Genomic DNA, 26,392 nt, shown 5'->3' with positions numbered 1-26,392 from the left:
CAGAATAGCCCAAGTGTCACAGCTATTGTGGGAAGTTGCCTGGTCCCCATTTGAATGAACAGAAACCTTGTGTTTGTACTTCATGCCCATCTGAAGCCTTCATTTGCTGCCAAAGAAGAAGAAGAACAAAAGAAGGAAAACAAAACAACCCCAAGTGATTATAGAGGCAATGGTAATGTACCTGTCTTCATTGTGGCCAACGTTATTTTGATCAAGCCTAAGCTCCTTTTAAGATCATTCTCCAATAAATATTTCTCTGCAACTTTGATCTTTTCATAGGTGAAAAGAAAGAAGAGGATAAAAGAAACAAACAGAATTCAAAATACTATTTACTTTCCCAACAGAGCAGCATGGTATAAACAAAAATAATAGTTACACTTCTAGGTTCTGAACCCTCATAGAATTGCTGCAGAAAATAATGTTAACAGTGAACCAGAGAGTCTTGTAAAACATGTACAAAACCATAATAAAATGAGATACTTATCCTGCTGCTCCGATTAGTCCACTTACATTCACTAGTTGTAACTAATGACTTGTTTTTCAGCTGGTATTAGGGGCCCTATTACTGTGCTAAACATAACATACCTCATTTTGTCTTCCTAGCCATGCTTGCCTCTTTCACTGATGACTACAATTCGATATTTATGAAATCACATAAAAATAATGTGAATCCTCTCTATAACCCCTTCTAAATTGTAGAAAATTATTCAGAGGACAATAGATTAATGTACACTCCAATGAATGTGTCCTCTTCTCTAACCACTTCTAAGTCACAGTCTCTCTCTCTCTCTCTCCCATGCGTGTGCTCTCTTTTTTTTGCTCTCTCTCTCTCTCGCTGTGGCTACAGAACACACTGTACTTTGGAGATAATTGACTGTGGAATATGATGATGTTTATTCAAAAACAGGTCACACAGACTGCAATTTGAGAGTCTTCCTTTATCCTCCTTACTTGGTCTCATCTAAGGGAAAAGCATACATAACATTGTTTCCTGCAAATCAGAAATGCGGAGTCTTAATTACTTCTTTATATTTAACCTACTGAGAAAAATCCACTGCAAATGTACCCTCCCCTCCCTTGAGATTGGCAACGTTTAAAAAAACTAAATTCAGCTTACTCATTTAAAACAAACTGGGGTGAGATACAGTGCGCATTCATATCATCTTAACAGTATGTCCTCCTGTTGCTAAAAGAACACATTATGGAATTAGACTTTGTTTTCTCAGCAGTAATAAAAATGGACAGTAATTGCTGGGTGAAAAGATGTGGTTGAGAAAAAAATCTCTGGCTATCAATAATATCTGCCATTATATAGACATGAAACCTGGTCTCTGCCCTGAGCTAGAGCTTTTTCTCCAGACTGCTGCTAGTTACTGTCATTCTGACTGATTCAAGTAAAAAGGGAGTTGTCCAAAAGGGATACATGGTAAGGCAATGAGGATTCTGCCACTGGAAGCGTGCCTGTGGAAATCACATATGCTGTAAAAGAGATACCACACTAAGTGGCTTGAATTTTCAGCCTTTAAGGTTAATTACATGGGATGTCTTTAGGGATCTAGTTCAAGTAATACCATTCAACATTCATTTCTAAGATCTGGCCCAGGCATTGAAACACTGGATAAAGCATGTGACTAATGGCATGTTATCTCAAAAAATAAGATAAAATAAAACAAATAAAATAAAAAGAAAGAAGGAAAAAAGAAAAGAAAAGAAAAAGTTGTGTCTTAGTATAGTCTAATACAGACCTGTGTTTACAAAATGGGGAATAATTACAATTACAATGATCTCATTCCACTGTAGTCACTTAATAAATGTTTATTGTATACTAGCTAGTTCATCATAAATGTTAGATAATGAGATATAAACCTAAGTTTGGCTAAAAGAAGTTAAGACCTGCCTACTAATTTACATTTAACACAGCTCTAGTGATATTTCTTTCCATGGTATCTCTCTTAGAGTTGTTCTTGATTGATATTAAGCATGTAGATTCCATGGGCTCTTTAGAGCCATATAAAAAGAAAGTAGTCCAATCATCTATTTTACAAAACTGAGGAACAGAGAGATAGATGACTTGTCTTAAATCACTTATGGGTTATTAACTGGAACTAGAGCCCAGCACTCTTGACCTGCCTGGTTCTCATTCCTGTATCCCACACCGCTTCATTTTTTATCAGTGTGGTCACTTAAATCTCTGCAAGAGTGAACACAAATCAGGTAGTAAAATTCACCCAGAGATATCTGTTTAAATGTTTATTGGGCCATTTGAGAGAGTCTAAGTTATATAATACATTTTCATTATTTCATCTCAGATACATATCAGCCTTCCATCCTCCAGGGCATCTTCTCATTCCTCAGTGTATCATATTACCAGAAAGAGGACTTCTAGATTCTGCTATATTAGAAATAGTATACAGGGTGTTCATTTATTGAGGCTGTTACCCCACCAAAGTGGAGTGGAACTCCCTAGAGTTTCAACAGTGTTGTCTATATTTCCCTCTTAAGCAAATGTTTAGTTCTCACATGGTTCACAATGCCCTCTCTGAGCATGTCATAATAGTCTGACAATGTTCATTCTCACCATATTTCTGGGGAGACTAGAACCAAAAGTACTGATAACCTCTTAAGAACAAGCTGTTTTGTAAGATTTCTGCTCCACAATTCAAATGCAGGGGCTTTAGAAATACATCCAAACTGTCTAGATACAACTACAAGTCCCGAGAAGCATAATCATAAAAGAGGACCTCTTCAACAACCCAAAAAGTGAGATCAGAGGCTTTTGAGAGCTTAGAGAAGCCTGAAATGTATTATTTCTCCTTCCATATGTCTATAAAATTAATATTGGACATGAAATGTATAGCTTAAGCATAGGGTTTCAACGTGGAGTTCATGAAATTTGTAACAAGGAACAAGAATTACTTCAACCCAGCTATATGTTCTCTGCTATGTCCTGGGTTAAGGAGATGTAGTGGCCAAGGAGAACCAGAACTGAATGGTGGGCTAGGAGGTGTTTTGCTAGTCCCTATTCTATCGTTTATATCTATAGACACTTCAGTAAATCCCCCTAGTCCTTAGTTTCCTCATCTATTTCTCCACTCCAGCCCCCCACTGAAATCTTTGTGAGTAGGAATTGTTTTCTGTCTCGATATATGTAATACCTAGTGCGGGGCCTGGCACATGATAAGGGCCTAACAAATGTCTGTGGAACAAATGAAAAGAACAGGCCTTGAACTAGATATTATATAACCCCCTCTTCATGCTAATGTTTAGTTTAGCCAAGAAAAGGGATGAAAAGAAGAAATCTTTGATTCCAGTATCTGAGGCACTAAGTACTTCCTGGTACTTTCTTTTTATTAAGATTTATGTAACTACACTTAACATGGAACATTTGCATTCAGCCTTTTCTAGATCCCCTAACTATATCATGTATTGAACTGCTACATTGATGAAGCAGGTAGTGCAATTCTGGTCTCATTTGCTATGCTGTGTACCTGATAGTTCTATGGCAGACTGAATAAGCCATGTCTAGAACAAAACAAAAATTGAGATCAGAAAATTAAAAGCCGCCAAATAAATTCTCATGACTAAAAGCAAAAGAGTAAAAACAAAGAGCACACTATTATATAATATTGATGAGGCATCAACAATAGAATCACTTGATAAGTGATAAACAAATATATATTTTCCATTGTATCCTTGACATTTTATTTCTAAATATTGTTACTATGTTAGCTGTCATTTGTCAGAAAAGTGATTGATTCTTGTCATTGTCAGGTTCCCCTCACCCCCACCTGATTTTATTTTAATATGCTCATGCCATTAGAAGTTATCTGGAAAAATCATGATGGGGAACAAAATTGTGTAAGATCTAAATGTGATTGAGACAAATGTGTTCATTCACTATAGCCTTTCTTTTTATTATTATTCTTAAAAACTTAGTATACAGCCATTCCCACCAGAGAGTGACATTAATAGTATTCACAGGGATGCTAACTGCAACCATTAAACCTTACAAAGCCGGTTACGTCGGTAACTGATCTATCATTACCTTTACTTATCAAATTGCAGTAACAGCAGTCATGGAATCCATGGCAAAATCAACTCAATGTTTACTAAATACTTGCACTATGCAAATAATTGTCTGTCAACAGTGAAGTGGGAGGAACTGGGTTCTGTTAAGATTAGTTGGTGCCTGTGTACTACCACTCATCTTGATATTCTGTATTTTACTACACAGTTTCTTGTCCTCAGGAGCCTCACAAAGCAGTGTATCGGAGATGAAATACCTTTCACAAAGATTAAACCAACCAACAGGTCTATCTGACTTGGTAGAAGTATGCAGATTCAACATTCAAATATTTCTAGTGGTTCTGTCACCAGGCCACAGTGAGAGGTGCTGGGTCAGCCACTTGCCTCAGATTGCATGTGAGTGAGACACTTTGCTAGATTCCTCTCTCTGGGCTGAGGAAAGATCAGAATGGTGGTCATAGCCAGGCTATCCTCTATGGGAGAAAGAAGAGTCACTGGGATAAACAGAATAAAAAAGCAAATTGAGGGTTATGGAAAAGGACAGTGAAAATAAATACTAAATTTGGGAGAGCATTTAGGACTAGAGAGATGCCCAAGGAGCAAGTCAAAGTGCAGCATCAACCTTGTAACCAAATATCACTGAGTTTACATGCCATTGGCCTAGGGGTGTACATAGTGAAACACAGGGTACTAGTGAAAGGGTTGTCTGAAGTATATTTCTGGTGAAGTGGATAAAGCTGCTAATAAAAACCCATCAAATGTTGTCACAGAAACTGCTTATGAGATTCCCAGAAAAAAGATGTGATCAGATGTTCTGAATCTTAAGTTAAAAGAGGTATCAATGTCCGAATGACCTTTCTCAAAAGCAATGAGGTAACCGCCAAGTCAGGGATTTCCTTTAGCTCATTTGCGATGGACATGTAACCAAATAAAACTTTAAATGTTACAGATTAAAAAAAGAAAATGTCGAACTGGGAATGACTTTCAAGGGAAATAAAAGTCCGTGAGATAAAAGGCCTGGTACCATGGTTGGTTGTGCGGCCCACAGCAATCTTTCCAGGGAAGGAACGAAGGTTGTTTTCCTGAAAGATGGCTAGAAGGGACCTTAAGGCAAAATGAAAAACCAGAAAGACTTGGAAAGGACAGGTGTGTACAGGCAAGGATGAATGCCAGGTATGTGGCCCAGCTTCTGTGTCCTGAAGAACAGACTGAGGGTCACCCCACATATTCCTTGGGTAAGTTCCAGCAAAGCAGAACTAAAGATCATAAGTGATCATTTGCTGCTCTTGTTGTGTTTACGCAAATGAACAGGATAAATTAAAAATGGACTTAATGTAGTCCCTTTAAAGACAAGGAGGGTAATCTTAGGGAGAAAAATCATTATTCAAGGAAAATCACAATGATCAGTGGTAGACTATAAAGTAGTGCAGCTAACCATCTTAAAAGTTTCTTTTCATTTAAAATATGGTTTCACTTGAAAAGTAAACCATGTCTGTGATATTATCAAAGATATTCAAGTTGCAGGTAAGTAGAATGTCAAGTGCCTTGCAACTGGATGTCTTCCCAATAAGACAGTCTTACGGATTTAGAGATTTGTTTGTGGGTTATGTTACATAAATTAACATGTGTTTTCTGTTTTCAAAGGGCATACGCCTATGACCGCATTACCTGAGTGATTGTCTGTATGTATAGGCCTCACTTAATCCTGAGACTCAATGGTTTGGCTGAACTAAACGGCTGGGTTGGTGAAGAATGGGGTGGTCTGTGGGCTTCACTTTAAAACTGGTTTCTCTTTTCTATCCTAATGGCTTGGACAGAAAGGACCCAGAGGTCTGAGAGGGTGGAAACCTAAACTATTTCCCTCAGCCCAAACTAAGTATAATTGGCAAAGGGGTTTTGGACAGGTGAGATGTGCCTAGCACACCTTCCTCCAAAGAAGCCCTTTTTTTCTTTTTCCCCTAATGTGGAACATTGAAAAATTAATTCCTGCCTTTTCTCATCTAGTAGTTATGGATTGAATGATGTCTTTTAACCCTTTTTGCCAAATCTGTTGCCCCCAGAACACAACAAGGATACCAGCCTGTTAAACCAAGCACGCCGTTGTCCGGAGACAGCCAACTGACCTGGAGTCTGCACGATCCTTCCCCATGTGGGAAGGCCACCCGCCCCTCCACACCCCACTATTATTAGGGATTTCTGGACCCAAGGGTAGGTAGGACGACGGCCATGTCCAGTTTGAAGCAGCTAGAGGAGCTTGAGACCTTCGCCCATTGTCCTCTACAAGATCACAAAGGGTCTTAATATCTAAGAGGGAGGGATAGTTATTTTTTACGAACCATGGGTATGGACTTGGGGGGGTATTGCTGGGGGAGGGAGATGCTGGGTGGAGGGGAGTAAAGAGGAGAAAATTGGAACTATTGTAACAATATAATCAATAAAATACATTAAAAAAAAAAAGAAAGAAAATGTCTTGTAGAGGCGCAGTCATAGGCTGTCAGCTCTCTCTTCCCAGTATCACCAATGCCAATCCCAGCCATCTTTTAGGCCAGATCAAATGACACTTCCTCATAAAGCTTTCTCCAATTGCTTAGTGGAATGGGACCCCTAAGTCCAGTGGATTGTATCTTTAACAGCTCTAGTAACCAAAAACTTTATACCCATGCTGTAGAAATCATATGTGTCTTAACCCTCTCAATGTAGGTTCTGACATGTGTTATGCATCAAATCAATTTTTAAGAAAAAGAGAGGGAAGGAGGGGTACTGAAAAAAGGGAATAACTCCCCAAGCAAGGATCCAATATACCAGAAACACCCAAACGTGGATTAACAAGGAAGTGAATGAAGCTTTAGGGCTCCTCGCTCGCTTCGGCCTCTTCTAAGGTTCCGGAGCACCCCAAGCCGTGTGTTTGTTGCCCTCTCTTTCCACTCTGACTGCCCTCTGCCACACACGCGTGGAGCAGTATTTGAATGATTGTGGGGATTTGGGGGTTTGGTTAGGGGAATTTCAGTATGAGGATATGTTTAGTTGAGTATAGAGGGATACTACATTTACATGGTTTTCAATCACTATGGTGTGTGCTTAAGCCATCTAGTTATCATTGTGCGAAAATGAGTTTATGGAAATGCTCTTGGGCCTACTACCGTCCTAGCTCTGGGACTCAGAGCTATGGAGCTAGAAGTCCTGTGACATGAATACATCCTCTAACACCCAGAAAATGGATTATGCTGGTAGAGAAGAGAAGCAGGGCATGAAATGTATAGAGTAGAAGCTAAGTCAGTTAAATAATTTACTGATTATCAACTGTGTAGAAGAAAACACACGAGGAGGTGTACTCAATACTCAATGATGCAAAAGGAGATGCTTTCTCTTAGCATGAATGTGCTCAGCAATGTACTAGAAGTAATTAAACATGCACCACAGACTTGATTTTGTTTTGAAGCAAATTCCACAAAATAGAATTTACCAATATTGCAAGCATTCTTTTAATAGCTTACGAGTAAAAGACAGTTAATAGCAGTTTCCCTAAATTTGACAATCATCTTGGTTTCACAAAGTTACCTATATAAAACGTTGTAAAGATTACAGAAAGTTTTCCAAACTTTCAATAATAACATATTAAAAATGCGTCACATTTGCTTTTCTCATTTGAAATAAATATTTATTTTCATACAGAATTATTATGGGATGGATTGCACTACCTCCTAAGATTCGAATGTTGAAGTACTAACACCCAGTACCTCAGAAGGTGACTGTATTTGAAGATGGGTCCTTCAAAGAGACAATTAAGTTGAAATGGAATTATTAGGTTGGGCCTAATCCAATATGACTGATGTCCATAGAAGATGAAGGGCAAGAGATTAGGACATAACTAACACAGAGGAATGACAGTAATGACATAACACAAGGTGACCATCTAACAGCTTGGAGAGGGGCCTCAGAAGAAACCGACCCTGCCAACACCTTGATCTCAGACTTCTAGCCTCCAGAAACATTAAAAAATAAATTTCTCCTGGCTGCTGTGGCTCAGTGCATTGAGCATCGGCCTGCAAGCCAAATGTCGCTGGTTCGATTCCCAGTCAGGGCACATTACTAGGGTGCACGTCAGGTCCCCAGTTGGGGGCGTAAGAGGCAACCACACAGTGATGTTTCTCTCCCTCTCTTTCTCCTTTCCCCCTTCTCTAAAAATAAATAAATAAACAAACAAATAAATACATAAATTATTTAAATAAACAAATAAATTTCTGTTGTTTGAACCATCCCATCTGTGGTACTTTGTATGACAGCCCTAGGACACTAATGCAATAACTTTCAGATCATAATTTTGTATTTTTTAAAGAGGTCTCCCCAAAGTTATAAGCTTCAAAGTTTTAGGTTGCACAGCATCTGAATATATCTCCACACACAAACACACACAAAAAAACACAATATGCTCACTGTTGACTGTTGAGTGTATGAACTGTAGTAGTTAAGGGAAATGCATTTTTTTTTGTCAGAGACTCTTACTTTTTATACATACTTTTTAAATAACACATTGCATCTTGAGAAGTCATTTATATTGTAGTAACTATCAATATGTATAATAGAATTGAGCTATTTAATCAAACGGTTTGTTTGGCTTCTGAGGTTTGTGTAACCTTATCAACTATATAGTCATTATCTAGAGACTCTTAAATGGAATACTAAAGAGCACATAGATATCACTAGATATCAACCCACGCCTTTTATACCATGTTCTGTTTAATGAATTATCTATTTTTTAATCTAAATAAATATTTAGCAAGTGCAAGGGGCATTCTGCAAACAGAAAAGCTAAGAATTGTGATGTTTTTTAGTTCATGTTTACCCTGTGGCTTTTATAGACAAGGGATAAAGATTTTAAGATTTATATAGTATGAGAAATTGGGGAAATGCTTGACTCCTATAAAACTGTCATATTCTGTAAAAGAGAATAATCATTCATTCTCTGTCCATCTCGGTAAGGTTTTTTTTTTTTTTTTCTTTTTTCTTTTTATTGAGGGTCAAATAAGAAGATGTGTTGCATTAAAATGCTCAATGTTGTTTTATAAAAAGCAATGATAAGGCACTATCAAGTAGACATAGAGTCATCCTCAATCTCCCCAATTTAGAGAATTATGTTAAAACACCACCTCTGCTGTGAGGCCTCACAGTCATTCTCTGAATCTTACTGTTCTGTGAGTGGACAAGAGGCTCCTTAGAAAAGCAAAGGTAACACATTTATTTAGTCTCTGACAACCTAAAAATTTATGGCCTCCCCATCACTAGGCAAATTTTTTACAGTAATTATTATATTCCAGAAGACTATTAGGAAAGTTTGTTTTAATTTCTAGAAATTCTTTTTGACTTCATAAGTAATTGACACTAAGCACAGGAAACTAGACCTGTGTTTATACTAGGGAAGGTTAACATTAAGCAGAGATATAAGCATTGAAAATGACAATATAGTCCTGGCTGGTGTGGCTCAGTGGTTTGAGCACTGGCCTTAAAACCAAAGGGTCACTGGTTCAATTCCCAGTCAGGGCACATACTTGGGCTGCGGACCAGATCCCCAGTTGGGGGCGCATGAGAGGCAACTGTACATTGATGTTTCTCTCTCCCTCTTTCTCTCTCCCCTCCCCACTCCCTAAAAATAAATAAAATCTTTATTAAAAAGAGAAAGAAAAAGAGGATCTAAAATGGACATCCATAACTTCCTCACCTGATAACCTCTTGATAAGAAAAAAAAATGTCTTTTTAAATATGATCTAGGCATTTAAAATACATGCACACACACAAGAAAGAAAGTGGCAGCAGCACACTCATGTCTGACTCCCTATTAATAGCTTGGTACTAGAACTCATAGAACTGCCACAGAAGGCTGAACAGTCCTGGGTTTTTCACGTGATCAAGTTCACATTTCCACGATTCTCCAAATAAGGCTTTCCAGACACACTTGGCTTAGACTCGCTCTGTGGCATTTCTCCTGTAGAAATGAAGCTCAATGTTCTACCCACAGGTTTTAAGAATGACAGTTTTAGACATTTATTAATTTATATAATTATCTTTCAATACAGGCTCCTTTTGAATTAGTGGCAAATATGATTAGAAATGGAACATTCTCTTTGTCTGACTAAATGCTGGATGTAAATGGGTTGGATTTTACAATGTATTTTCACATTTTCTTCTTCTTTCCCCTTCTCTGACTAGGTCTTCAGTGATGATACAAATTATTCATGCAAATGTACAAAACAATGTTACCCCAAGCATTTAGCAAGCAGTTCACATTTAGGGTGAAACTATATCACTCGGAAAACCAGTCATTGTTGGTTTTGCTACAAATCCTCCCTTCCCACTTGGAGACATTGCCCTGACCTAGTACTTTGAGGAGGTCTTCAGCTTGTCTTGCATCTCTCAAAGTTCAGTAGTACTTCCTTCCCTGAGGTTCAAGGTTATTGGCTAGACTGTATCTCTTCGACATTCTGCTTAGCTCCATTCCACCGTTCACTAATTACATCCCTCACACTGCCAGTTGCTTCATTGGTGCCTGGCAGGACAGAGCGATAGATGAAAAATGAAGAGATGAGTCTAAGTCTTCTATTAGAAAAATAATTAGGAAGCTTCTAGCAGATACCCTCCCAATAGCCTCATACCAAGTAGAGGAATTCTCGGTAGTTTGGCATATGAGACCTACTCAAGATCAGAAGAGTATGTGATTTAAGTTTTAAAGCTGGGTTGCTGTACGTTTTAGTGAGGATTTTGTTAATATCCTTTCATAAAGAGGCAGTGTAGTATAATGGCTAAGAGTTTGAACCATTTAGACTTGGGAAAGGAACCTAATCTCCCTCTATCTCAGTTTCCCACTCGGTAAAAAATTAGGGTATTAGTAGCATTTTCTTTGTAAACTTTTTGTGAGGACTAAATAAGCCAATGCATATGAAGGCATCACAAGAGAAATAATACCTTATCTTGGGTGATTTCTAGCATCCATACTGGAGATCAGGTTTTAAAACTTCAGAACACATGGCCATTTAACCACCATATATAGCATTTTAAGCATGAAGTTCCCTGAGTACTTTGAATATGCTTCCTAAGGAACATGGGCCCCCAATAGCTAAGAATCCCTGTTACAGAAAATACAGCATTGCGTTAGGTGTTACTTACCTACTAACTTTGGCAAGTAGCAAAAAGTTTGGTAGGGTCTTCACATGCTTGCTCGCTTTATGCTATCACGTGCAAAAATATAAGTAGTGAGCCAGCCTTAAATGTGATCTTATTTTTAGAGGTAGATGGCCATGTGTGAGGAAAATCAGAAAGGCAATCCATTCATATTGGGGTAACTCTAAGTTAAGGAAGATTTTTAGATTTTAAGCCATTAGAGGTCCTGGACAATTATACAATCTCATCTTATCTATTTTCCAGTGATTGAAGACTAGTGCTGGTCACATCCTACATAAAGCTTTGCAAAATTAATTCTATTTACCACTTCTGAAGATAACTAGAATATTTTCAGGGCCTTTCATTTAGCACTTCTACAAATCCTGTTTGTGTGAATAATTTTTCCATATGTATCGGATCACGAGGGGAAATGCTTTATTGTCTAATGTAGTGGGGATATTAGCTCTATATATTTTTATAGTATATCACACTGGTGAATAAAAAGGTAAGAGTGGTCAGAGGTCAGTATCACTGATAATACATATCTATCTTCCCTATCGAATTTGAAGCTTTTGAGAATGTGTTAAGTCTAGTTGATGTTTGCATATTCTTTTGGATTCCAAGGATGAAATAAAACAAACATCATATTATATGCTAAGACTATACCTAAAAGTTGGGTTCTCCATATTCCAGAAAATCAAAGAGCTAAAATAACAAGTAAATAAATGTTTATTTCTGAGACAATGGCACTTTTGGAAAGTCAAGTATTTGATTTTCACTATGGGATACTTCCTAATACTGTGTGTGTAAAATCTTTCAAAATGTTTATATTCACCACTAATCATGATGCATCGATAATAATCAAGTTTCTTTGTTTGCTGGGAAAGAGAACAACTATAGCCTCTCCTTTGAAATAGGAGAATCTGACTGTTTGCAGCTGGCTAAGTAGGAAATGAGATTCCTAGGGGGACATATTAATGAGTTGGGAAGTTGTTTCATTATAGAACTAAGATAAGACAAAGCAAAACACTGGCAAATTGAAGTGAGTTCTCTCACCTTGTAAACACACAAAAATTACATTTTGCTAGAATGATTTGTTAAAATTATTTACTTGTCTTTCCAGGAAGGTTAAGGACCTGGAATATTCTTAAGTATCTAAATCTGTGAAAAGGATTAGATGAGAGAAATTACTAAATAATCACAGATACCTTAGCACACTAGGACATCCACCTTGATAGTAACTCTTAAAATCACGAAAAGAAGAAATTATGATATTAGTCAAAATCATATAGACTCTAAGAACAAGTGTCTTCACAAGAGCAACTGCGAGACAGAACAAGGATCGTTAGAATGTTGGCCATTTTCTATTACTCAGAGGCCTTACAAAGGCTACGGGAAAAACTCCCTTTGGTAACAGGTATTATGCCTTTTAAAGGACCTTTAATACTTCTGACCTCATGGTCTTGAAGCAATGTAGAGAGGAGTTGTGGTATGCAAAGAATTGTTGGTTTTCTAATAAAATCTGCCACGTACTGACTGTCACTCTCTAGGCCTCAGTTTTCTTATCTGTAAATTTGAGGGATTATAACCTAATGATTTTGAAGGTTACTTCTATGCCTGACAGTTTCAATAGCCTGGTCTAGAGAAAAAAAGAGTAAAGGTTTATTATTTTCCTAATTTACATCCTTCAAACGAGTAGGAAACTGTTTCTTCTTCAATCAAGAAGTAAATCTTCCAAACACAGAAAGTTGATAGATGGACATTTATCCATAAAGAAAATGAACAACTAAATCAACAAGTTTTTTCAGATAAAATGGTTAGGTAGAAAGGTACAAGGAGTCTTTAAAAATACCTAGTAAAATACTAACTTTAGCAAGTCATAAGATACAAAGTCAATATAAAATTAGTATATTGTATTTCTATATACTAATGACAAAATATTGCAAATATAAAATATAAAATGCTTAGGGATAATTTAACAACATCTATGCAAAGCTACAATAAATTGTTCAGAGAAATTAATGAAGCCATAATAAAATGAGAGATATACCTTGTTCATGGTTGGTTTGGAAGACTCAGTGTTGTTAAGATATCACCTATTTCAAATTGGTTTATATACTCAACAAAATCTCAATCAAAATCATAGCAGTTTATTTTGTGGAAATTGGCAAGCTAATGCTAAAATTGATTTGGAAATGGAAAGGACTTAGAATAATCAAAACACTTGAAAGAACAAATACGGAAAACAAACACTGTCTGATGGCAAAACCTATTATTAAAGTGAGTGATCGAGGTAACATAGCATTGGCCTAAGGATGGATAGATAAGCTAACGGAAGAGAATAGAGAGAACAGATAGACTCGTACATATATAGCCAATTGCTTTTTGTCAAAGGTGTTTAGGTAATTCAATGGGGAAAAGAGTCTTTTCAACTAATTTTTATGCTGGTCAAACTAGATATCCCAATTAAAAAAAAAAATGAACTTGAACCTTAAACTGAGATGAATCATAACCCTGATTTATACTGTTAAGCATCTAAAAGAAAGCACAAAGTAAAATATTTGTAATCATGAGTAAGCAAACACAGCTAAGGAAACAGAAGGCACAAATTATAGATAATAAAAGTGATAAACTGACCTTTATCAAAATTATGAACTTCTGCTCTTCAGAAAACAATATTAAGAAAATGGAAAATCAAGTCACAGACTAGGAAAATATTGGCAATTCATAAATCTAAGAACTCTTTCAGAACATATAATGTACTCTTACAACTCAATAAAAAGAAGCAAGCCGATTAAAAAATGGGCCAAACATTTGATGACACTTCACACAAAAAAGATATAAGTATGGCCAATATGTGGATAAATAACTGATCCAGATCATTAGTAAAAGAAAAATGTAAATATAAGCCACAGGATATATATTTGTGCAGCATGAAATAAAAGAGTGACAATAGCAGGATTGGGGTATAACTGCATCTCTCATGCACTGCTGGTGACAACGTAAATGACATATTTAGACAGTTTCTTATGATGTTAAATAGTTACTCCATGACCCATCAACTTCACTCCTAGATATTTATCCCAGAGAAATGAAAACTATGTATGTACAAAGAAATGTCCCCGAATGCTCACAGGAGCTTCATTCATAACTCAAAATGTAAAAACAAACCAATGCCTCAAAACAAGTGAATAGATAAACAAAATGCAGTATATATCCATGTAACACAACACTACTTAGCAACAAAAATGAACTATTGAAACACACAATAACATAAATTAATCTCAAAAAAAGTTATAGTTACTCTGAGTAAAAGCCCAGGCATGAGAGTGCATACTGTATGATCCCATGCATATGAAATTCAAGAAGGGATCAAAACGATCAATGTTGGAAAGCAGACTGGGGCTAAAAGTAAAGGCAGTGTCTGCAACGGGGCACAGGGAAGATCGGTGGGTAGTTGAAATGCTCTCTATCTTGATTGTGGTGGTGATCTCACAAGTACATACACTTGTAAAAAGTGTCCTGCCTTATACACTTAAATTGGACACATGTTATGGTATGTAAGTTAAACCTCAAAAAGTTGACTAAAATATGAGTCAACAAATTCCATGGACATTTGGCAAGTACATAATATATAAAAGACTGTGTACGTAACAACATACACATAAACATATGTATCCCAGATGGAAAGTAAAATGTTGGAGCAACGATGAACCTGAGAAATTACCTATCTGCTCTGGATACTGATTTGCTGATGTGACAATGCTTGCGTTATTGAGGTCACCTAAACTGATGTGATAAAGTAGGTTTTGGTTTTAGCATTTTGCTGAACAGCCTAAGTTCTAAAGCAGAGCTTTCTCCTTATTTTAGGACATAGGAAGTTTCTTCAAGCACCTTCATTAAACACAAATGCATTATGCAATGTGTTAGTTACTCTGGGGAAAACAGAGTTGTTCAGATATCATTCCTGCCCCATAATTCTCCAGGTCTAATAGACACTGGGACATAGATTTGTGGAAGACGAGTATATAATTGATTCTAGTATAGCTAAGAGTGTGAAAACTTCTACAAGAGTGGGTAAAATAATGTACAACTCAATTTTAGGACAAGGAAAAGACTTCACAAGAGAGATCAGAACTTTAGTTCAGCCTTGTTGGATCATATTTGAATGTGTAAATATTTTATTTATTTCAGGGAGGTATGAGAAGGCATTCCAGAAAGAAAAAAAAAACTCCATGGCCAAAATTACAGAGATGAGAAATAACTAGGAATGTAACACTTTAGCTGGAAGCCCAGATGCTTAAAAGGGTAAAATAATACTGAAAATCCAGGCAGAAGTTTTAGTTCATTCCATAAGTGGCTGGAAACTTCTGAAGGTTTTTTTGAAAAAGACAATTAATGACAAGGGCAGAGCTATATGGTAGAAAGATTAATCTGGTAGCCCGTGTGGAATGAACAGGTGTGGAGAGAGATTGGAGGTGGAGACACCCATTAGGAGGACATTCCAAGGGTGCAGGTGAGAAATGAGAACTGAATTAGAACAACCTCAAGTGGGATTTAGATAAGAAAATAGACTTGAGATATTGTGAAGTTAGAAACTTGGGACAAATTGTGCATGTGTAATGAGGAAGAGGAAGTATAGCTTCAATGCCTTAAGCCTGGGTGATTGGCAGGGATTTAATGGGTGCTTCCCCTCCAAATGTTGATCTCACGACACTGCACCACAACTGCTTGAGACCACTCAATGTCTGCTTGTGACATAGGCCACATGGAGCCACATCGAGGGGCTGGTGATGCCGAGATCCACGGTTTTCCAGGGAGGAAGCATGAGGACAATCTTTAGAAGACCTGGCTTGGAATTGTGGCTCTCCCATAAATTTGACAAGTGATCTTGGTTCAATGACTCTCATTACTGAGCTTTTGAACCCTCAACAGTACAAGAGAGATAGAAACCTCTGTACTTAACACGTGTGGATTTGGTGATGTACACAACAGATTATGAAAACTGAAAAGCCGTGTACAAAAGGAAGAAATAATATTACTGTCACCAGCTTTCTCAAGCATTCCCATCTTCACACATGGGTACTACCACGGGCCTGAGGCATTTATCTACATTCATCCTTGTCCTCATCCTAACATCTCTTCCTTTCTGTTTCTCTAATCCTGGAATTGAGAGAGATTTAGCACAGGAATTACCACAAAGACAATTCTCTCCAAAACACCACCAATTCTTTGCAATACACCCAATATCTATGTCCTCTTTTCCACAATTAAAAAAAAAAAGATTAAACTTTTTAATATTACTTGAATGTTTGAAATGCTACTATATCAATATTCTCAAGTATTTTCTTAATCTTAACAAATTGTAGGTTTTAGGGACCCTTCAACGCTGACCCCAGGCATTTTATTACCTTGATTCTCTTCTCTGCCTATTAAATATCCTGTTTCAAAACTAAATGAAGAACAGTGATCTCTTCTAACTCTGAAAGAGTGAACAACTTTTTAAGTGTATTGAAAGGTAGTTTCTTGTTCTCCATGGTCTTGCCTTCCTGAAGAATTTTGCAAAGAAATTTTAATAATAGATGTTTTTAGAATTTAATCTGACCCCCACACTAGGTGGACCTCTATGCCTTTCCTGGGATGCTTAGCTTCAGTGCCTTTCACACAGTATGTGGCAAACAGCTGTCTCTTTAACTGCCCTGTGGCAGACAAGGAAGTGGGTGCTAGAGCCACCCTGCCACTCTGGACCTGGGAGTGATGACTGGCTTTATCTGAACATTGGAGAAAACACACATTCCACTTCACAGGGGTATGAAGATAATGCCTGGGACAAGAGTTCTGAGAACTACACAGCAACATGCAGATATTAGCTTCTATAAAACAGCAAAGAGAAAAGATTCCACTGTTTCTTTAAGAGGATTTTCAGTGAGAAGGGAACATTTCTCCCTTATAAAGACTTGCTTATAACAATATTTTTCAAGGAACTCAGCTCAGATGGTACAGGAAACACATTATGGTCTACTGTGGCATGCAAATTCACTGCTCAGCACATTATAGGAACACAAATATAATCACTATCCCCCAGCCTTGCAGGTTCTGATTTTATCTCCTTTCCTTCTTCTTTCTCTTTGTCATGCTTTTCTTCTCTTTTTCCTTTTCTTCCTTTCCTTTTTTTCCTGCTTCCCTTCCTCTCTCTCCTCTTCTAAATTGCACTATGATGTAGGAAAATTAAAGCAGTTCATCTTGAGTACAGGGGGGATTTACTTTTTTCATTTAAAATTGTTTTTTCCTTAATGGGTTAAATGCCAAATTCCTTAGAATGTCTCAATCTAACAAAAGATCATTGTTTTAAGGCATGAAGGTAAGTTTTCCATCAGTGACTAAAAATTGGAAATAAAGGAAAGCCAGTAAAAACAGTCCTCACTTGGCAATTATTCTGCCTTTGGAAATTTCCAGGCCATTTGCAATCATTAATTAATTAGAGAAAATGATGTTCCACTTTACTGAGGCTAGAAGCGTGACATAAAGTGGTCTAGAGGCTTTCCTTAAGCTGTAAGTGGAATGTCACGGGGGGAACTGGGATTCGATGTAGAAGCTCATTTCTCAAGCCAGTAGTCACATCACTAAGCCAAGCAGAGTCAATATTGGGACAATAAGGTCCTCTGTGCACAGGTGCAGTTGAATACAGCAGTGTTCTGCTCAAAGACTAACTGTGAGGAAAGCCCATCCCTTCCTTCACCCGTACCCCCACCACATACAGATTATATCTGTAGCCTCATCAACCACTTTCCCCTTTCCCAAAACATTGACAGATGGCTAAATATCAACCTCTAACCACTCTCCTTAATAATCACAGAGAAAAGTACATGGCTTGATTTTCAATTTTAAAATGCACAATGTGATTTTCAAACACATGACACTGTTGAATAACAAATATTTCAAAAAAATGTAAATGACATGAAATTCACTGATACTCAGAATCCATAATAATGTAAAAGATCATCATGAATAATTACTAAAAGAAGGAAAATAAATTATCATGCCTTTTGGTGAGTGGTTAATAAAAGGTCATTCCATCACCCTGAGTAGGTTGGTGAAAACCAAATGCTAGTGTTGTGGCTGGACGCAACTTGTTAGATTCTGGTTTTGCACTGGGTGCTAATTCTCTTCCTACACCACTGGATCACTTCCAATGTTGAATGAAGAGGGACTGTCCAAAGTGCCCAGTGACATTTGGGAAAACAAGAAACTCAATGACTGGCTCAGTACTTCTCACAAGATTATTCCCTCCACCTAAACATTTTGCTCTATCTCGTTTCTGTTTCTGAAGGTGGGGTGGTAGGATCCTTAAACAACTGAAAGCCCATCCTTTTCCATTAGGATCATCACTCAGCCAGCTGTTCTAACAGGCTGCTTTGGATGGAGCAAAACTATATAGGTATTTGAGCTTAAATGTTGATGTCAATTATCTCAACCTAAACTTTTAATCTCCCATAGGGTAAGTTATTGCACTTGCACCAAAGTGAGGTAAAGTTGAATAATCCAATTTTTTTCTGGATTGCTTCCTTTGGGGGCTGGAAGGACAAATACAAATATACTGTAATGTTAACAAAGGGTGAGGGTATCAGGACTGGCCATTTTGGACAAATTATTTAAAACAAACAAACAAACAAACCTATTAAAATTTATTTTCATAAAGGGATTTTAGAAAGAAAGGCTTTCCAAGAGCAATGTTTTGAAAACACAACATTTAAACCTGGAAGCTTTACGTTGGAAAAGGATCATGGCTGGCCTAGTTTCATGTAAGAGGTATTCATAAGTGCCCCCATTTTGGGGAAGAATTATTTTCCTCTGAGCAACTAAAAATTCATTTTGGAGCACCATTAATGCAGCAGACACTTTCATGTGAGAATAGTGATTTAGTAAACACACTACTTGCAGACCAAGGACCTGACAGATTTTGGTTATAATGTTGAAAATGTGAATGAGTATGTCTATAAATTGACAATGTCAAATGTGCTAAGTATTCAAAAAAAAAATATATATATATATATATACATATATCTTCTACCCAATTCATCTCCCCAAATTATCAGATTCTAACTTTTTCTGATGTCTACTTTTCACAGCTTTAAATGAAAGACAGTAAGAACTTTGTTCCAACCCAATGTCTGGAAACTAGCTGGGTGTATCCATTTCACCCCTTCCAAGTAATTTTCCTTGGTTCCTCTTGTGATGGTAAAAGGAAACATCATGCTGGTTCAAGTACTCATGGAAAATCAAAGTTGTAGGTAATTAGGCATATGTAATATCATATCTTAGCTATTGAAAGGGAAATAACTGAACATGTTGACTTAAAAGACATACATGCTTGCAAGTAAATCAAACAGTGAAAAAGATAACTGTCATAAAGGATTTTTAAAATAGTCTAAGAGGATTAAAGTCTAGAGACTAAGATTCTTCTTGGATGATCAGTAATAAGGATGGACAAAAGACAATGAACAGTGTCATCATACTGCAGCAGCCTCTTCCCAAAGGAAACTAGACAAGATGTTTGCATTACCTGACATCCCCTCGGCCTCATCTGTCTCCTGGGCTGTTGGCCACTTATGTCCTAGCAACCACTGTGGTTACTGACTTTGCTTGGGTCCTAACCACTGTCACATATGTCCAGCCTGACAGCAGCTCAACTCACATTTTCCCTCCATGCCTCTCACCCCCAGGTGTGTTGAAGTCCTGAACCTGTGAGGCAGGAGATACTACAGATCTACTTGGTACCCCCAAAAATGTAATGTCTATGTATGAAGAAGTTTCTGACACACAGAGAAGCTTGGTTCAAAAAGAGACAAGAGCTGGGAGATAAATTATTTTCCCTTTTCCCACCACAAAAAGATTATCCTGAGCTGCTACAGTTCATATGCTCTTGGGAGATGAACATTCAAGACTGAACACGCAGATGCACTTGGTACTAAACAATAACCTTATCAGTAGCATGACTCCATATCCCCAGCAGGATCTCCATCTTTTTCTATGGCACTCATGCTTCCTTGGGATTGTACTTTCTAATGCAATAAAAGCAGCACATACACTTTTGCCTTAGATTTTGCTTTCTGGGGGATAGCAAGCTGAATAGGCAGTCCCTTATTCACATCGTTGTGTTAATGAGTTTCTTACCTTTGGTTGCAGTGGTGGTACAGAGGGTACTGGAGCAGGATCTGTGATATAGGTCTTCTTGGGACCAACAACCGGATACATCCCAGTGGGGTGCTGGTTTCCTGTCCCAGAGGGAATGTACCCTTGTTCCCGCTTCCAGGTATTGGGGTGACTTTGTTGACCATAGGCAGGATCAGAGTCATTTTTGCCCCCATACGCAGGCCCCACTGGGCAATAGGCTTCATAATAGCGTCCTTGGTTAGGGCCATACCCATACCCAGGCTCAGGCTGAAGTCCTGGTGGTGGAATATATGCATAATCCATGCCTGCCCGTGTTGAGGAAGGTGGACCCTGCCCAGAAATAGGAACTGGTTGGGTGTTATAGCTCTGGTGCCCTGGCCCTGGGCCATAAAATTGCCCTGGTGAAGGGGCAGCCATGTAATGAGAGCTGGGCTGGGCTGACTTCACTTGCACATTGAAGGTAGGCCTTGATGGGGTGGATGCTGTAGTGTAGGAGGCTGGGACTGGCTGAGGCTGGGGTTTTAGTGTTCCAATTGGAGCCACAGGGATGGGTCCAGCCTGAGGGGCAGGCTGTGGTTTCAATGTAGACTTTTTGGTTGCTGTTAGTGGGGGTTGGTTTGGTATGACCATTCTCTTGTGCCCTGTGACAGGGGTGGAGACTGGAGGAGAGGCTGTTGCACTAGTAGAGCCCTAAAATGGGAGAGAGAGAGAGAGAAAAATAAAGGACATTAATTACTGCCAAGAAAAAATAAAAGAACATATTAAAACCGCCATCTATTATTTTTGTATTAACTCTGCAAAATTCAAATCCAGCATGGTTCCTGCCTTCTAAGAGTTCAGAGACTAACACAAAAATCAGCTATGTTTTTATGTTCTATCAATGAACAATCTGAAAAAGAGGTCAAGGAACCACTTTCATTTATAATAACATTAGGATAAAAATACTTAGGAATAAACTTAACCAAAGAAGTGAAAGACATGTATATTGAAAAGTACAAAGTGTTGCTGAAATAAATTAAAGAAGATACACATAAATAGAAAGACATCCTTGTTCATGGGTTAGAAGATTTTATTATAGTTAAGATGGTAATATTACCTAGAGCAGTCTATAGATTTAATACTATCCTTTACAAAATCACAAGTGTACCTTTTTTGCAAAAACAGAAAAATCCATCCTAAAATTCATATGCAATTTCAAGAGACTCTGAATAGCCAAATCAATCTTAAAAAAGAAAAACAACATTGGAGATTTCAAAATGCCCAGTTCCCAAATTTATTATACAACTATAATAATCAAAATAGTGTGGTGATGGCATAAAGACAGATATACAAACCAGTGAAATAGAACAGAGAATCCAGAAATAAACCCATGAAAGCATGATAAATAGATTTTTTACAAAGGTGCCACGGCCATTCAATGGGGAAAAAAAATAGCCCTAAATATAATAGTGCAAACTATAGTACCCTTAAAAAAGCATAGGGAAGAAGCTTCACTGCACACCAGGCTCTCAATCAAAGTACCCAAAGATTTAGTCAGCATAGTGCTAAAAGGAGGTGCTAGAGAAAGAAAGCTGGAGGACTGGTCAGTGGGACTGACAACAAAAAGAAGCAAAGAGGGTTGTTATGAGAAATGAGCAAAACAGCACAACAAAGAGTTGCTAAATTTTAGATCAAAGGTTCCTGTCAAAGACTAATTTACTAAAGATAATCTAAATGCAGCCTCCTCTTCCTTTTGTATCTCACCGACGTCTGTTGTATTTATTTGTTCAACTCAGAAATACTTACTATACAATGGAATATTACTTGACCATAAAAAGGAATGAAATTTTACCATTTACAACAACATGTACAGACCTCATTGGTATTATGCTAGGTGAAATAAATCAGGCAGAGAAACAAATACCATACGATTCCACTTATAGGTGGAATCTGAAGATATTTAGCTTTCGTGGCTGAGCTTTCTGGAGATCTAGACTGGTCCAGAGATAAAGAACAAAACAAACAAACAAAATAGAAACAGATTCATAGATACAGAGAACAGACTGATGGATGGCAGATGGGAGGGGAATTGGGGGACTCTCGGTAAAAAGGGTGAAGTACAAATTGATACTTACAAAATAGTCATGGGGATGTAAAGTACAGCATAAAGAATATAGTCAATAACATTGTAGTAACTATGCATGGTGCCAGCTACTACACTTATTGGGGGATCACTTTGCAAGTTACACAAATGTTTAACCACTATGCTGTACACTAATATAAAATAATATTGAATGTTAACTGTAATTGAAAAAATAAAATAAAATATAATGTTATCTTGGCATCACACACAAAAATATACTTACTGAATGTCATAGAAGTGTCCTAATGAGAGAAAGACGAAAATGCCTTCCTTCTGAAATATGGGAGGCAATAATTATGATGGAAATAAGTAAAGGCTTAGGGAAGACTTGGATGTCACAAAATTTGTCCTCAAGCATTAGTCTGTTAGGAACGTGCATTTATGCAAGTGATACAATGTTTTAATTTTGATAAGATTTGTTAATATAACAAATAAGTGACTACACTAATTTTGTTGTTTATTAACTTCCAGGCAAGTTATAGGATGGATAGAAAGACAGAATGTGAGCCTTATATTACTCTATTGTCATTTACCCATGCCAACCCACAAGAGATGACAGACATGTGGGGTAGATGCTGCTAACTGCCTCCTCATCACAACACACTCCCCTTCTTCATTACTCAAAGAAGTTCAGTTTTGTTCAGGGCAGCAATGTGCCCACTTAAAATACTTCCCAAAGCTACTTTGTAAGTAGAAGTTGCCATGTGACGCAGTTCCAGCCAAAGAGATGTGCACTTAATATTTTTGTGAACACTCGGGCTCTCCCGACATAAGCATCATCCTTTCCTACTTTTCTCTTTTCCTCTTTCCTTCCTGGAAGGTGGCTGTGGGGCCGTGAGTGGTTCACTTATCTTGCTCCACCAGCACAGATATTTAGCTTTCATGGCTGAGCTTTCTGGAGATCTAGACTGGTCCAGAGATAAAGATGAAAACATTCCCAGGGACATTAGGTTAATATTTCACTTCCGGTCCTTGTTGCCTAGAGAGGAAATAACCTACCTACTGCCCAGGGAAATTTTAGAAATGAATGGAGGTATGCATTTTATTGTCACAGTGATTAGGTTATGGAATTATTGTTGAATTGACGGAGGGCAAAATGCAACATTGTCAAAGCCAAATTAACAATAGTGCCCCGGTGGACATTGATAGACTCTTGGGACACATGTCTTCTGGCAAGCTGTGAAGTTTCCAGTTGCCAAGGAAGGCCACCAGTCCTCTCTAGGACTTCTCCTCTACAACGCTCTCTCTCTTGGTTCAAATAACTGTTCTCTCCCACAGTCCCCTTGGGCCTAGAGGAGATGACAACTGTGACTCTGCTAGATTACTGCTCTGTTCCTATGGCTTTTCTGTACTCCAATGGGCCTATGTACAGAATGCCTTTATAATTAACTCCTAGAAAGAAGCTAGTTCAATTGTGTTATTTTTTATGGGATTCTGACTGTTACAGCTATCTTTCCCATGTATCATTTGTCACAATTGCAGTTTCCTAGGGATTTTGCAATTGTAGATTTAGTTCTGCTAAGTTACAGGAGCTTCTTGAATAGAGTCAATCTCTTTTCCCCTTTTTTAAAATAAAAGTCTTACAGGGGCAAGATTTGCAATTTTGTAATTTAAGCAACCTGAATAGTCTTGTCTTGGTAGGGCAAACTTTCCCTTCTGCAGGAAGATGATCCCAGTAGTACCCAACAGAAAGAGATGCAGTTTTCTCATTAATAAACTTATTAAGAAACTCTAAAATAAACAGTTAAGAGGGTCAGCCTGTTCTAGCACACCACATCAATCTTTAAAAATGTGAGCATAGATGGAATTGAATGGAAGGGAAGGAATAAAGCATTTATTTGATGATTCAAGATCAGCAGAAACTCAGAGTTCCTATTTGGAATACTTTAAAAACCCAACTATAAATGAAGACAGTGACTGAGCAACTGGCTCATGACAGGCATACTCTCTGCTACAGCTGTGAAAAAGTCTGCCCCCAAAACAGATGCCTCAAAAGTCACATATTTTGAAAATGAAAACCAATCACCTTCCTAAGGTGAAAAAAAGGATTTATGTAGATCTCACACTTGAGAAGGAGCTTTATCACAAATATCTTTTTCTTTCTTGGTGAATACACATACACTCACTTGCACTGGACCGTGTGCACATGTGTAAACACACACACGCACAATACAAACATCCCTAACGTCTTTGAAGGAAGGCATCAGGGCACAATTTCAGAAGCCATTGCTTTCTTCTAGGAAATATCTTGATAGTAGAATTCTCTTCTGGGGATAAGAAGGTTTCTCACACTGTATTATGAATTCTGCTGTGTACGTGCCGGCATGTTTATAAGTATTTTCTCTATCATAACTATGTGTGTGAAAATAGCACATTTAGCTATATTTTCTCCTTTTTAATTTTATATTCTTTATCTCATTGGAGATGGAAGTGGTAAAGAACAGGAATCATTTTAAAGCATATTTATTTTTGTTCCTCATGGTTAAAGAAAGCTATGGCAACATTTTCCTGGGCCACATATTCAAGTAAATGCATAGTGATTTTTTTTTTTCTACTTAACTGGATTAGTTGGTGCTTCCAAGTATGTATTTTTGGCATTTCATTTCTTTTTCTTTGCAGGAATCCTTAATGTTTTTATCATGATTTAACATTTTCATTTTGAAAACCAAGTACATTTTAAAATTCAACTCATATAGATACGCGGCTATGTGTATACGTGTATTTTCTTCTGAGATTTGAATCTATGTAGCAGTATTTTTATGTGGTTATTTATCCGTTAATTATTTTTAAAACATTTTCAATGTATAAAGCTCTGTGAAGTTCATCAGAGGAAGACAGTATCCTAATATCGTTCATGTCTCCATGTCCCAGTTTATGACATGGTACAGGGGCTAATAGGTAATTAGTAGCAGTTGAATGGCTGTCTTCACTACCAGGCAGAATCAGTGTGGTCATGAGACAAAAACAGAAAACGGGTTACCTGAGCACCTCATGCTCATTTCTTAGAGCAGGTCCTCAACTTCCTTTTAGCCCAAGTCAGAATAACATCTTACATTCCTCTCTCTCTCTTACTCCTGCCCATCCTCCCTTGAATACACCTGTATGTACAAACCCAAATACACACACACATACACCCCTACTCTTATCTATCTATAACCCTTGATTATCTGATCTCACATTCCTGCACTTTATTCCAGTTTTGCTTTCTCTCCCCTGAATCTGGCCCTCATCGCCACTTCCCTGAACCATTTAATCCAACCTCTCTTCTCTCAATTTTCCTCCCCCATAGGACCATGATGATCTCTCTAACATGAACATCTGATGGCGGTTCTCTGATGATACAAATTTGACTTGTGTTGAACTCTCTGCTTTTTTATTTTCCACATACTTTATAAAGACTTTTATGATCGATCTAGCCCTTGCCTCACTGTTCAGTCCACTTTTCCTTCCTCACTCACAGCTGCACTCCAGCAGTATTATCCTTGTGTAGAGACTGGAATAGACCATACACACAAGTCTGTGCTCCTATCTGTCAGCCAGGACCTCCTACTATAGTCTGGAATCCATTCTATACAAATCCACCAGGCTTCTCCCATGCTGCTCAAGCATAGTCATCTTCTTCCTAAGAGTTCCCTGCATATTCTTTAAGTCTCATATCAAATGGTGTTTCTTTTGTAATGTTCTTGACTCTGCTGGAAGGATGTTGAAGCTTTTTTTATGGTTCTTCACTTATGCTCCCAATAGGTTTTATGCATACCTCCATTAAAATAACCATATTGTGTTTTAATAATTCACTTGCATGTTTTATAAGCTTGGATGAAGTCAAACTGTAAGCTATAAAAAATCAAATTATCATGGTTTTAAACAGAGATATTTATATTCTGTAATTGAAAATCCAGGGTGTAGACAGTCAACAGC

The 26,392-nt window shown here is 37.6% G+C and overlaps 1 protein-coding gene across 4 annotated transcripts in view; it reads right to left on the bottom strand.

Annotated features, from left to right (window-relative positions):
• Positions 1–26,392, bottom strand: part of LPP (LIM domain containing preferred translocation partner in lipoma) — a 646,088-nt gene that overhangs the window by 242,211 nt on the left and 377,485 nt on the right. For all 4 annotated transcript variants that reach the window (XM_090275238.1, XM_090275243.1, XM_090275244.1 and 1 more), the window contains one exon: positions 20,353–21,042. In XM_090275238.1, the coding sequence (XP_090131364.1) occupies positions 20,353–21,042 (690 nt within the window). The remainder of the gene's footprint in view (positions 1–20,352; positions 21,043–26,392) is intronic.

This window comes from Furipterus horrens, unplaced genomic scaffold (genome assembly GCF_987537825.1).
Source record: "Furipterus horrens unplaced genomic scaffold, mFurHor1.1.pri manual_scaffold_1, whole genome shotgun sequence".
Classification (NCBI taxonomy): domain Eukaryota; kingdom Metazoa; phylum Chordata; class Mammalia; order Chiroptera; family Furipteridae; genus Furipterus; species Furipterus horrens.
The sequence above is the reverse complement of the archived record's forward strand: the minus strand, read 5'-3'. Positions and strand labels throughout refer to the sequence as shown.